Source organism: Pholis gunnellus (genome assembly GCF_910591455.1).
Source record: "Pholis gunnellus genome assembly, chromosome: 16".
In the NCBI taxonomy this organism is placed as follows: domain Eukaryota; kingdom Metazoa; phylum Chordata; class Actinopteri; order Perciformes; family Pholidae; genus Pholis; species Pholis gunnellus.
The window spans coordinates 11,510,570-11,525,405 of NC_136543.1; the positions used below are offsets into that span (position 1 = coordinate 11,510,570).

The window sequence follows — 14,836 nt, forward strand, 5'->3', positions numbered from 1 at the left end:
TGCCACTGTGTGAGCGGTATTGTTTACATGAAAAGTACAGGAAACTGCTGTGAAATAACAGGTACCTGAACCTTTACTCTTTCTCACCCCGTTTCTTAGGTGACACTGTTGGGGCTGGACATCTGCGGTGCGTTTGTGGACCGCCTGGGAGAGCGTTTCAGAGGATTCCTGGGCACAGGTGAGATATCGAACCACCCTGGATTTATTTATCTATTTCCCAAATTGTACTCAACAAAACTACGCTGTCACATGGAGGGTGGTGGTTTGTCTTATTGTATAGACTCCTCAGCATTAGGATCTTACATTTTGTTCCTCACTTCCACTTTTAGGTTCCTCTGAGACTCTAAAGCCTCCACTATACATCCTTTAGTCTCTATATTTAGGATCTGAATTGTCCGTCGTGCTGTTGCTCCGTCTATTACAACCCAGAACCACACCTCACATTCAAATGACCTCATGCGCTGAATCTGGTATCGGATTTCATGCTCTGTGAGTGTGTATGTGTGATGTCAGTGCCAGCCCCTTGTGTGTGTGTGTGTGTGTGTGTGTGTGTGTGTGTGTGTGTGTGTGTGCGCCCACTGAAGGTGTCACCAGCTGTCTTTGTCAGCCAGACTGGCTCATGTCACCGACAAACGCACTCAATCCTGCAGTGCAGTTCTGGGATGACTGGACCTGTCACACAGTGCAAAGTCTGCCACCACGCAGACACAGTGTGTGTGTGTGTGTGTGTGTGTGTGTGTGTGTGGGGCTCTGGAATCTCGCTCCCTCCATCCGACTTCCATCTCTCCTTTCCTGTGCTCTCTCTCCTTCCCACACACACACACACACACACACACACACAGAGGGGAGGAAGATGAGATCATGGAGACTGAGTGATCGTATTGATCCACGGGACTGACTCCGGGCTGCTGCCGTTCTACCGTCTGTGTTGTGCACTTTGACGCTCTGCCGTCGGCCACCTTGCAAAGTAAATCCCAGATGTGAGGTGGAAGTGACACAGAAGCCTGTAGTTTGACTTTATGATACTTTCTTGTTTGCAACGTGACAGAAAACACAAAGTGGCGTGATTGACCCAGCAGCTGTGTGCCAGTTTGATTGTCCTTTTTTGAAAAAGATGAAGCGAAATGAGTCAACCAGCCACATACAGCTGTGTGTGTGTGTGTGTGTGTGTGTGTGTGTGTGTGTGTGTATGTGTGTTTTCATGCTTACTACTGCAGATGACGTTGGGGGCAACAATGTCACCCTGTCATCTTTTCTGTTTGAGGGTATTGTCCTTGTTGCCAAGTCAACCAGCTGTTATGGTAACATAATGTACGCGCACACACACATATACACACACACTTATACACACACACTTAGCACAGGAAAAGGACAGATGACATCACTCCCCATGCTGTAGTTTCATACTAGGAATGTGTGTAGGAGTGTGTGTGCTCAGACCATTCTGTGTCTATTTGTTTTTATCTCGTTGAGTGAATGTCAAAGGGAGGTTTTGAGTTTAATGTAACTTCTATGTTTTCCGTTTGATGGTCAAGCAGAGAAAGAATCTCCAGATTTGGCATTTAGTCTGTTTAAACATTGTTGTGTTTTAAACCAGAGTACAGTACGTTGTGAACTTTTGACTACGTGAGTTAAAGGACGAGGCTGCTGATGTTTTTGTTTTTGTCCACCGCGGTGCTTTCTGACTCAGCTATCATGTCCATACTACAGAAGCCCGTTGGTTCTTCCTGAGCAAGTAGAACCAACACAAATACATACTGCCATTAAAACGTTGTCATTACTTTCATTAATTATTCAAACAGGACCGCGTCTGTGTGGTCGATTCAAAAGAAACTACAAGTGTGTCGGCCAGTGCAACTTCTTGATGCGTTTTTTAATAGTTTTCAGAAAACAATGGAAGTCTGTGGCACAGAGGAATAAATTCAATCAGACATTGAATAATCAGAAAATGTGTTACAGGAACAAATCATGATTCACTTTAGTCTTTTCATGGGATGTGTTGACAAGAAGAATTTTTGATATCACCAGACTCATCCTCTAAAAATGATCTCTTCACTGAAGATTATTTATTCATTTTGTTTAGTTAAAAGCTGTCAAGTGGCTGTTGCTCTGATATTAAATCTGAAAACACACTTAAAGCTGAGGGCCCTCCTGCTAACGCCGGTCCTCGTGTCACAGAGGATTAGAGGAAACATTTGAGTAGTTGCCAGAATGCTTATAGTTGAGCTGAATGCCAGCATTTAAAGGCTCTTACTTCTAATTCTGTACAGCGTGCGTCACTGCGTTACATCGGCCGCTGGAGCAGTTGTGTGTTCGATAAAGTGGAACTGACACGATAGCGTTTGATGATCTGGACATTATCTTAGTCACGGTCCGTTTCTCATTTCTTGTCCTCTCTCTCTCCCCTCAACTCATCAGAGCCTTTGTGTCGACGGTGGTATTGTTGAAGCGTTCACATTACGATGTTGTGTCTTTCTCTCTCACACGCAGACTGGAACGAATAATAAAAAACACATCTTTGTATATTTATGTGTTTTAAAATCACTCCACTTGGGGGCAGTCTGTATTGTCTTTAAATCCACTAGAGACCGAGTGTCATTACTGCACATTAAACTGCATTTGTTCCTACATTGACTCTCATCACTACCTCACCCTCTCTCTCTCTCTCTCTCCATCTTTATTTCCTGTCTGTAGTTTTGCCAGCTTTGGTGGACCGGCTGGGTGATTCGAAGGACCAGGTCAGGGAGAACAGCCAAGCTGTCATCCTTCGCTGTATGGAGCAGACGGCCTCGCCCATGGTGAGACACACACACACACACACACACACACACACACACGCACACACAATGTCAGCGTTGTGTTGTATTGTGTGGAGCTGTGAGATTAGCCTGTAGATCAATTGGAATTATTCCAGTTATTCAAAAATAATACACGATAAAGATGCAAAACGGAGACAAACCGCAGACAGATCACATCCACATCAGCAGACAGTCACGACAGCTGAGAGGTTTGATAGTTGGGCTCCCTCTCCTGGGTGTTAAAGGAATTACACCGGCTACATCTCCACTCTACTTTACGTTATCTCCACACATCTTCTCAGATTGTAACCTCCTCAGCGCTCCGGATGAGTTGCCTGGCAATACCTTCTTCTGCTCGTTCCTACTGACACCTTCTCTCCCCCATCCCTCCCGTTTGTCTCTCTCCCTCCCTCTCTCCTTCATCCAGTACGTTTGGGAAAGGCTACTTCCTGGTTTTAAACACAAGAACTTCCGCAGTCGAGAAGGAATCTGCCTCTGTCTCAGTGCCACGCTCAGCACGTGAGTAGCTTCCCCCTCTTCATCTGTGTCACTTCCTGTGTGAAATGTGAAAGAATAAATAATAAACATATGTTGTAAATTGTAACGCTATTAAGTGAAGGTGTATTTCCTTTCATCTTGTGGGCAGAGGGTCATACATTAGTCATTACAATAGGGCTGTCGTCGACCAAAGAAATAACACTGAGTCTGTCCACAAATAATCACATAAAAGCAACACTTTTACCAGAGATGTGCTCATAGGTTTTATTGGAAATAAGCATGAAAAAGCATTAAAAATGACTAATCGACTAAAGACACTGTACCAACTCATTGATTTATTCATTTTTAATATTTCTACCACTTTAGTCATGTGACGGTAACGGCTTTAACGCATACATGTCGGATCATTTCTGCTTTCAGAGAGGTTTAAAAATCAGTTCTCAGTTCAGTCTGGCATGAAAGCTCTCATGTTCTCAGAAGTCACGGCCTGATGGAGGACTTTCTTCTCAATGTTTCATTTGGATGACTATCTTCCTACTAAGTTCCAAAGTAAATATGCCGGCACATTTAGAGACGGGAGGTCAAAGGGATCACATCTGGGAAAAGAAAAGAGACCTGTTGATATTGGCTTGATGGTTAAACTACACTTCACAAACAATGGATCGCAGCCCCTGATAAGCACCATGAACTGCCATCTTCCCCGTCTCATGTTCCAATTCATAAAAGATAATGCGCTGATGATATTACAGCACCGACACGGCCATAACGTTTTTGCGATCTACAATCAGTCTCGGTGTGACAGCCCGTATAAAAGCCCCTCAGACATTTACCGCAAACTCTCTGAAGACTCATAACTAATAATTTCACCGCGTGAGGCTCTTAGCACTGATCTTTGTGAACTGGACTGTTTTTGCAGAGGAAGCGGCCAATGTTGCACCAAATGACACAATAGCAGAGGAGCACTGAGACGCCATTTGTTCGGAGTGCATTTCACCGATCACACGGTTCATTGCTGTCTAATTCGTGCCGCTTTAGCGGCCGCAAAAAGCCGCGCAATCCTTTTCCTCGCAGCTTATTAATTCCTCCCAATACATCATGACGGCCAGTTTAAATGTCACGTGATTAGCTGCTTTGTTTATTTGACTTCATTGTCATTGTATACTTAACACATTTTCTGTCTTCTTTTCTAAATGAATTAGTTTGTTCTCATTTCCTCCAAATAGTCATTAGAGGATTTCCGCTCTTGTAGAGTCACACAGCTGTCATGGTAAACTTGCATTTGCAAGCTCATGAAACACAAACACGTGTGTCTACATGTGTACATATATATATATACATACATGTAGACATGAGAGTAAACGGATGCCGGCTTGCTTCCCTTTGTTGGACAGCAGCTCAGATCTATTCAGGTTGAATTTTAATGTCTTTTCCACCCTCATGTCACCGCACACGGCAAATCTGAGCTGTTAGAAATGCTGTGCTAAATTTAGCATCTTATTGCTAATGGAAAGTGACACCGTTATATTACATGCTGAGCTGGTACCTGATAGTAAAGCTCAAGTGTTTACTGGGCAAACACAGTTATCCACTCAGCACGTAGGCTCACAGGAATCTGATGTTTCTGCGTTTTCACATATTTATATTGTTATTGCTGTAACTCCAGATATTATAGTGTTTGACAAAGCTCAGTGCAGTTGAGGAAAACTAAGGGACATAAAGGTAAAAACACAAGGAAATGAATTATTATTATTGAATTTAGTAAATAATAAAGATGTGCACACAACAGAAGTTTGTGTGTTGATGAAAACTGATGTAACCGTGTTTAACTTAGTCTTAATATTGTGATTGCATTATTCATTTATTATTTGAGATATTTGCTGCACACCTAATGCCAGCCATTTACTAATCACTGGCATCTTCAGCATTTTTATTAACCCTGCGAAAAAACGACTTGTTTTGTAACTCCGTTCCTTTCGTGTATTTTTCTCACTTCTCTGGTATATTTGTTTACTTGTGTGTTTCTCAACTTGCTCTCAGTCTGGGTTTGGGTTTTTCTTGATGTAATGTATGTTTTCTAAAGTGCTGAAGGTCTATCGCCTTCTTGCGTGTGTTTCTTTTCAGGTTGCAGTGCGTTGAGCTTTCTCTGCTACCTTAAATAAGAAAGTGTATTATGAATGAAGGACAATTTATATAGTTGTTTGTGCCAAATACTTTCCACATATCCTGGGGTTTATAAATCATATTCACAATTTACACCAGACTTTCTGAAATTCACAGTCTCCCTCCAGAGGATATCAGTGTTTTCCACATTCCTGAAAATGTGATTTAAATGATGGTCATGGTCTTCTTGTGGCTCTCTTTCAGGTACGGAGCTCAGCCGCTGAGCCTCAGTAAGCTCGTTCCTCACCTCTGCTCTCTGACTGGAGACCAGAACCCACAGGTAAGAGACGCAGCGCTTCAGCTCTATGATGCACGATCATACATGTCTACGTATATCTTTATTCTGTCATTTCTGTGTGTGTTAGAATGGGTAGAGGTCCTGTGTTTCTTCCTTCTATCAGTCTGTAGCTGAGCCTGTGGTTTAGGTCTTGGCAGGCATTAAGGCAGCTCTGTGATTATTACTGTTATTAGTGGGGAGATGGGCTCTGTAGAGCTCCACTGCTGAACCATGAGCACCAACCATTAACCCACACAGCAGTACCAGCTGAATATGTGAGAGAGAGAGAGAGAGAGAGAGGGAGAGAGAGAGGGAGGTTTTAAACCTCCTGTTGAGTTGCACCCCAAAGCTGAAATCTGCTCCTATCGTCTACCCAATGATTATCTACCCACATACCGTCCCGGCCAATCAAAAATCCTCAACAGGCCCGCCCACCCTCAGTTGCAGAGAATCCCTTTAACGGCATCCTGCTACCAAATCACAACAGGCATAACTAGCAAATCCCTGGTCTCCCACTAGAGGGATGAGCTCGGGCCCTGTTTGTTTCTGAAGGCATGTATGTTTGCAACCCCAGACAGTGAAGGGCAATCTGTGTAGGATTATTAAAGTAAACTAACCATAATCGTAATAAATACATCATTGTATGGTATACCTGTGTGACTTTTAAATTGGTTGGTGTCGTCTGTAGGTACGTGAGGCCTCCATAGCTACATTGGTGGATGTCTATCGTCACGTTGGAGATAAGGTCCGGCAAGACCTGGGAAAGAGAGGTCTGCCTGCTGCACGGTGAGTTATTTTCTGTCTGTCAGTTATGGATAAGCTCTCTCTTTGTGAGCATTGTTTATGTTTGTGTGTGTGTGTGTGTGTGTGTGTGTGTGTGTGTGTGTGTGTGTGTGTGTGTGTGTGTGTGTGTGTGTGTGTGTGTGTGTGTGTGTGTGTGTGTGTGTGTGTGTGTGTGTGTGTGTTTGTGGGGATGAGCTGTGTGTGTGTGGGGGCCTGTGGGTCCCGTGGCCTTGGCACTCCGTTAGTCCCAGGCCATACCATGCACCACTCTGCCCTTCACACAAACAGAGAGGCACTTTCATCCAGAGCACAATGCTGACTGACTGGGGGAGGAGGGTGGGGGTGGGAGGGGGGCTGATGGGGTACAAAGGCGTTGGGTGGAGTAACAAAGTTGAGGAAAAATTGTGTGTGTGTGTGTGTGTGTGTGTGTGTGTGTGTGTGTGTGTGTGTGTGTGTGTGTGATCTAAAGAGGTCCATTGAGTGGTGTCGTTCGTCTTTGGTCGTCCTGGTTACATGTGCTGGGTTGAGGGTTATTCTGAGCATACACTGGACCCCCCCCCCTCCTTCCTTCTCCCGTGTGTGAGCTCTGAGCAGAAGCCAGTGTTGTGTGCTGACTGCTCAGTATGAGTCTTGCGTCTGTGAATGCTGGTCGTGGCCGTGTGTCATGTGTTGCACACATTACGCCTGTTTGTCTGTCTGTGTGTGTGTGTGTGTGTGTGGGATTCATACAGACTGTGTGCGTCTGACAGATACAGAGATTCATGTCTGAAACCAATGCTTGTTCCTCTGTACATGTAGTGTACAAAAATATACAAAAGTGTGTTTATATTTGTGATGAGCAGAAATATCTGTTTTGTTACTTTATTCACTACTAATGTTGAAGCACTGGTATGAAGGCACGGTGGAGGTCGTTCGTGCCTGTGTGTTTGTGTATGTAGTGTACGGTTGCAGGGTGGAAAGGAGGTGTTGTGACAGAGAAAGGAGGTATAGGGTTGCGAGTAAGAGATAGAAAGGTGGAGATGGTATTTGAGATACCAGAATGGCTAAAAGTGAAGAGATGACCAGAGTACTGTCTTTTATTATGTCCCTTCACATAAGGTTACATAGAGGCTTTTTAGATGTCTGCCAGTAGCCCGTCTCATGGAACAGACCATTTTGTAAAGTGTTCTGGTACGGCCCACCATAGCGGGCTTGAGAATAAAAATCAATCGATAAGTAAAAACAATTTTATCCTGGAGCCCAAAACTATCATTGTTCAGTAAAACCCTTCTGTCAATCAGCCGGGTGAAGACAGTTTGGTCCGGTGCTGTCATCTCAGCTCCTCAGAAGCTGTGCTGCTGACAGACAGACAGACAGACAGACAGACAGACAGCTGTTTCTGACAACAGACACGGGCCAAACGGAGGTCAGAGTCGGTGCTGATTGAATAGTAGCGCTCTCTTTTAATGTGGACTCCCAGTAAGAGTTCTACCCTTTGAATTATCATTTGTTATTCGCAAGCAAACGTTTGTTTATGACTATTTAAATTGGCTGATTTAGCTTTAAGAGACATCTTTAAAATGAATCAGTATGTGTCCGGTTGATATGTCTCCTGAATTTTACAGCCTTGTAATAAAGGTTCAACATGTAGTTTACAAACTGTGTCAGTTGAGTGATACGGAATGTTATTAGCCCAAATTAGATTTGTCCCTGAAGAGGTCCCAGACTGTTCCGCACAGGATTGGGAAATAGTTTCATTTCATCATTCAGGTCAGTTAATCTGGTCAGGGTTCAGCCCAACACGCTGCGCTGTGTAGGTTAGCCGGTGTCTGATGAGATCACTCATCCTACAGTGAACCTGACCCGGGGTAAACCTGCTTTGGCAGTCGGTCTGACGGGGTCAATCATGTGACCCGGCTGGTAAACCCAGATCGTCCTGTCCTGCATTGAAATCGGGTCAGACACGCCTTGGATTTCTTTGTCAATGTCTTTCTATGGTCTAGCAGTGATTTGTATGCAAGTACTGTTGTAGACTTCCTATTATCAGTAAAGTGGGATTAACCTGTGACAACAGTATCCCATTATTCAGCCATGAACATGCAGTACACCTGCCTCATGCACGCAGGAAACCACCTGAAAGGTGCGAGTCACCTCCGCTGGAGTCGAGGTGACCCTTTCATCAATGACAGTGGATCTGGGTAAAAAAAGAGGAACAGAAGGAAGGGGGGGGGTGTAGGCAAGTGGGGTGAGAAGGAGAGACGTAGAGGGGGGGGGGGGGAGGAGCAGCTTGGCTGTCTGTCTGCCGCTAGCTGTACAGCCCCTCCCCCCTCTGACAAGTGTATAAGTGTGTGCGTGTCTGGGAACGGGAGGGAGGTTATGTAAAGGGTAACTGAATCTCTTTGCTGCCTGTCACACAAACTGGCCCATTTTTTCTCCCCCCCCACACACACACACACACATGCATGCAAAGGCCCTGCTGAGATTTAACTCTTCGTACACTGTGGAGATTTCTCAGTGGGTGTGTGTGCGCAGCATACAATACGTATGTTCGACAGTAGGTGGTGCTTTCATCGTATGCCCATAGCGTGCTTTGGTCTTTTTTGCTGTTTGGCTCCTTCTCCCTCACTCACGCCCTCCCGCCTCCTCCTGTCTCCCTCCCTCCCCCTCGAAGTCACTGCACCATGTTGGATACAAAGAGCTGAGGGTAGCCGAGGACCGGAGTGTGTCACTAGCATGGGAGCTAGGGCAACGTTGCGCAGCAACCTATTAATCAGTCCACTGGGAAATACTGAGGCAGACGAGGGTAGACGGCTGTTTCTGAACTGAATAAGGAAGGGAGCCACGTGAAAGCGTTGCACGGCGGAGGAGCCCATTGCATCGCTAATCGTCACTTATCAGGATCTGCTTAGCTTAGTCTTGTAGTTGTGGACCAAACACCAAGAGACAGAGAGACTGACGACGGTGTGTATGACTCTTATTCTGGTGTGCTCGCATCCATGTGCGAACCTTTTTGGAAAGGAGATATTAGAGCATGCTACAGGACGTGGGTCATTGTGTGTCTGTGTTGTGTTGTCGTCATGCACAGTCATGTGTAGGCAATGTGCGTCAACACTGCTCAGTGTGCAGGAGACGTTTGAGGCTATTATTTGTGCAACGGTGTTTATTTTCGCTGGACTGGTCCGTTATTGGGATAGATCTTATTAACATTACATTTAACATTGCAGACAGTATTACCTGTGCATCACGTGGGTGAGCTGGTGCGCCTTGTGATTCTGTGTGTTTGTGTGCGTTTGGTGCTGAGCATGATGCCAGAAGGACTCTAGTCGTTTGCTGCTGCAGCTTCATGCGTGTGACTGGCATGATAGACACACCCACCTGCAGACAGACAGACAGGCGGCCCACATGTTGCTGCTGATGATACTTTCACTTGGGATTCACAGCTGTCTCTAGGTCAAAACTGTGTGTGTGTGTGTGTGTGTGTGTGTGTGTGTGTGTGTGTGTGTGTGTGTGTGTGTGTGTGTGTGTGTGTGTGTGTGTGTGTGTGTGTGTGTGTGTGTGTGTGTGTGTGTGTGTGTGTGTGTGTCAATGAAGACGATTGCGTCTATATTTCCTAATTCAGTCTCATTTTGATGGATCCAGTTCTGCAATAATATCTACTTCATTAGCTTTGTTGTGTATGTTTTGCTCTAACACTTCTTCTTCTCTCTCCAGGTTACAGACGTTATTCGCTCGTTTTGATGAAGCCTTGAATTCAGGCAACATGGCTCTCAGCCCGAGTCACGGTCAGTGCCATCTCTCATTTATTTTTGCCACAGTTGTATCGGCCTCTGAGAGCCACCAAGTTTAGTCATGTTGCCCAGATGATTTTACGCATGTCTGGCATTGGGTGTGTATTTGAAGTGTTGCTGTGCGTGTCTGTATCCGCATGTGCTCTTGTAGCTGTGTCAGTTTGTTGCCATGAGCTCCTGTAAGACGACCAAAAGGGATTAATGGTTTAACCCGTTTGTCTTTGCGTTTGATTCTGTGCGTGCTGAGCCAGACTTGAGCTGAAGGCTAGTGTGTGTGTGTGTGTGTGTGTGTGTGTGTGTGTGTGTGTGTGTGTGTGTGTGTGTGTGTGTGTGTGTGTGGCTGTGTGTGGCTGTGTGTGTGTGGCTGTGTGTGTGTGTGTGTGTGTGTGTGGCTGTGTGTGGGTCTCTTGTTTAACCATTGAAAGTTTTATTGGTATTGACGACAGCAATGTTTCTCTTTGTTGTTTCCACCCTATCAGAATATAGAAGTGGGCACAGTAGCCCTTTTGAGATTTTACAGACACCTTTATGTATTGGAGTTGTGATTTTCACACTCGATGATGAAGTGTTATGTGTGAAAAGTGTGAACTGAATTATAATCCACAAAGTCGTCTCTTTCGGTTGTTGGCAAGAGAAGCTTTTAGCTGAAGCCGTTAGCTCCCCGTGTGCTGTTTCCACCAGGATGTACCGATCCAACACAACCACAGCAGCGGTTGGTGCCTGGTCGGCTGTTGCAGTCTGTTTACTGAGAGAGAGAGAGAGAGAGAGAGAGAGAGAGAGAGAGAGAGAGAGAGAGATGTGGAGAAGAGCTCAGGGCGTGGCATGGAGGTAGTGTTACTTTTAACTCCCACCTCCCTAAAGGTTCAGAGCAAGGCTTTGTTTTTGGCTCCATGATTATGTTGTTATGATCAAATTATAATGTGATTTTGCTCTGCATGAAATCACCGCTTGTTGTGTAGTAGGGTTCAACAATGTAGAAAAAATACCTAATTGTGATAATTTTGACTGCTAGAGCATTTGTGTTATTAGAGGGAATAATGATTTCTCAGTTTCACTGAAAAATATAAAAATGATTGTTGTGATTCTGAGGGATCTGTACCAAGTCTGTAGAATATGCTGCGTAGGCCGGGACGTCTCTGCAGCATCACAATATCTCATTTAAAATGGTATTTTAACACACATTTAGCCTCTAACAAACATGGCCTCTCCTGCTATTTATACATTGTGGAAAGACATATTGCGGTTTCAACACTATTTTGATAATTCTGCAGCCCTTTTATGTAGATGCAACCATTTTTGGACTATTTTTGAACTATCACTTTTCATCTATAATGGGAGGAGAGATATAATGGGAGTTAACACTGCAACAAAGGGAAACATTTAGCGAGAATCTGGCCCAGATGTTCAATAAAACATGTAGTGATGAGACACTGACGAGCCTCCCTGCTGATCTGAAACAGCCTCGAAAGCACGACCACTGCATCTTCAGGTAAATCCTTTAAAAACTCCTCGTAATCTCACTTTATGTGTCGATCGCATATCCAAAATCCCTGAATAACTGTTAAAGGTGGCAACAGATGCGCTCCAGCTTGAACTTGGCTGCGTGCCGGACACCTCAAGTGTACTTAAGCGTCTCTCTTTTTGTAGTTCTCAGCTTCTGCAGCTTGCCGTGCCACTCTCGGCTGAGTCACACATCTGTTAATTGTTGTTGTTTTCCCAACCCCTGCCGAGCTGGGCTGCAATTGATTTTTTGGGTGATAAATGCACATCACAATCTTCTAAAGTCCAAATTGTCCTCTTCACATGCCTTGTCTTGACTGACTCACGTTTGGCACTCAAAAATAAATGTACTGCAAGAGGAAGAGAGTTCTCACATCATACACTAAAACACACAGATTACTGGCCCCACGTCTCTTTTAGGCACTTGGCTTTTGCTGTGACGGGTTTAAGGCAGCTGTTGCTGAGAGAACAGGAGACGGGAAGGAAGCAAGCAAAGGAGGGAGGGATGGAGGGAGGAAGGGAGGGCAAAGGATTGAGGGAGGAAGCTGACAGAGATCTCTCGCAGTAGGCGAGTCACAGCGCTGTGCCTATCACGGCCTCTCCCTCATTCATCACAACAGAGAGAGAGATTGAACAAATGAGAGAAAAGGAGATAGAGGAGAAAACAAAGGAGACAGACCGAAGGAGACGAGCGAAATCGGACAAAGACAACAGCTAATATCTGTCCATAACACACTGTAGCCATGGCATTTGGGGATGATGATGGTAAGTGTGTGTGTTTGTGTTTGTGTGTGTTTAATCTCATCTGACTGTGGATGCTGGCACTTAGACAAAAGCTTGTCAGCATGTGGTTTTAGTTTGAAATCAGCTTAAAGTCCAAGCATTTTCACCCCAAATGCACTTGCTCATATGTAGGCTACATTTAGGGGTGTGTGTGTCTGTGTGTGTGTGTGTGTGTGTGTGTGGGGGGGGGGGGGGGGGGGCGGACAGTACATGTGCAGTAGCATGTGTGTGTGTCCTAGTGATCCATTTTTTAAATAAATACAATAGAGATGGGTCGTATTACATGGAACAGTAGCTCTAGCCAAACCAATCGAATGCTCCGAGTTAATATTCAGCTTTTTGGTTTATACATTTTCGTACAATTCTTGCTTTTCCGTGACCTTAAAAACAGAATAATACTGTGACTCTACTGTGAGGTAGCCTCACATACTACTCGACCCTTTTCTCTCCCACTTAACCGTAAACTCTGTTGCAGTAATATTATGTCACGTGTGTGTTGTTGTGTGTTGGCAGCCGTCCTGTTTCTAGCTCTCGCTGTCAGTGGACAGACGGCTGAGATTAAGATCAGGTTCATTACAGCTCCCTCTGTTTGTCTCGACTCCAGCCGTGAAGAGCGGGTTCCCCACATTAGACCGAAATATCTCAGAATCAGAATCAGCTTTATCTCTCCGAGTGTGACAGCAGAACAAGGCCTTTGTTAAATGTAGATGAAACATGATGAACATGTCTGAGAGAAATCTGTGTCTCTTCTCTCCGGCTGTTTTGAAATGAAGACTTTCACATTATGCCGCTTAATGTCCTCTCGTATGTTTAATGTCCTCTCGTATGTTTAATGTCCTCTCGTATGTCACTACAGTTCTATACGGACCAAATGATGCCTTCTAATAATATTCACTTTGTTAGCTTTCATTTTTGTGTCATGAAGAACATTTAGAACACTTCTAAATGTCAAACATCCCAAAAATATATGAAGAAATATATGTTCAGGTAAAAATCATCGTAACATTTTATATCTACACTAAAAATAATTTCAAATATATTTTGCATGCATCAAATACAAAGTTTGTCCATATAAGGAGCCTTTCTTTATGTTACCCACGTACGTGACAAGTTTGAATGTTTCATACATGAATAGCCGACTCAGTCTCTGAGCATAGCCAGTTGTTTTGGAGACGTTATGTCTTCAGGTTGTCCGTCCGTCCGTCCGTCCTATTCTTGTGAACGTGATATCTCAGGAACGCGAGGCGGTAATTCTAGTTTTATCTTTCTAATCGATGTCTTTCATGGTTCCCAATAAGAATAGAGCAATAGTTAAAAAGGAACTTTTGTTGTCTCTGAGACGCCACATTGAACAAAACCGTTCTTACAGACCTGGTCAATATTGATCAGTTACCTTATTCAAATTGACAACTAAATATATTAACAACTTATATGTATTTATGTTAAGCTTCCTGTGTTTGTGTGTGAGAAAGTAAAGCATGTCAGTGCTGCTGGCGCCGTACTTAATGTTATTTGTTCCAGTCTAAAAAAGAAATGTGCTCGTGTGAATGCAAAAACACACACACACACACACACACACACACACACACACACACACACACACACACACACACACACACACACACACACACACAAGCCCAGATATATTTGGTGCTTTGCAAACTGACCATCGGTAGCAGCTTTCATTGCTTGCATAGCTGCGTGTTGACGCACACAGACACACAGACACACACTCGCGCGTTCTGCTTCAGTGCGTCTCCGGCTCTGCAAAGGAAGCCGTGACCCCGTTTCCAGGCTAGGCTGGTTGCCATGGCAAAGCTTTCCTCCGAATATTATGGTTTATCCCAACTTGGAATTGGGGCTCAAATTATACCTGTGTGTGTGTGTGTGTGTGTGTGTGTGTGTGCGTTTTCATTTAAGAAGCTCATTTTCTCTGAGCTCGGCTGGACACTAAGCAGTCCGTCTCCTCCCAGAAAATCTGGGCCTCAACTTAAAGTGTGTCTCTCACTCTCTCTTTCCTCTCCCTTTCCTCCCTTTCCTCCCCCTTTCCGCTGTCATTTTCTGCCCCAGAAACAACTGGGTGGCTGACAGTCAACCGTCTGATCATCCTATCAAAGCAAAACTCACAGTGCCATTTCTAATAAAACGTTTGTCCTCTAAGATCACAGCCTCTACATTCATGCTGCATGCATTAATCCTCTTTTGCACTAATTATAGGATCCTATTGATGCACAATCAAAACATTTTTTCCCTACTTTACTCCCTCGATA

The 14,836-nt window shown here is 44.5% G+C and overlaps 1 protein-coding gene across 16 annotated transcripts in view; it reads left to right on the forward strand.

The window, feature by feature from the left end:
• clasp2 (cytoplasmic linker associated protein 2) overlaps window positions 1-14,836 on the forward strand; it is a 50,530-nt gene that overhangs the window by 5,366 nt on the left and 30,328 nt on the right. For 14 of the 16 annotated variants that reach the window (XM_079175936.1, XM_079175944.1, XM_079175946.1 and 11 more), the window contains exons 2-7: window positions 100-178; window positions 2,695-2,798; window positions 3,226-3,317; window positions 5,661-5,736; window positions 6,422-6,519; window positions 10,207-10,277. In XM_079175936.1, coding sequence (XP_079032062.1) covers window positions 100-178; window positions 2,695-2,798; window positions 3,226-3,317; window positions 5,661-5,736; window positions 6,422-6,519; window positions 10,207-10,277 — 520 coding nt within the window. Of the gene's footprint in view, window positions 1-99; window positions 179-2,694; window positions 2,799-3,225; window positions 3,318-5,660; window positions 5,737-6,421; window positions 6,520-9,260; window positions 9,457-10,206; window positions 10,278-12,373; window positions 12,549-14,836 lie in introns of those variants that run through there. The other 2 variants (XM_079175942.1, XM_079175943.1) reach the window with 2 other exon arrangements.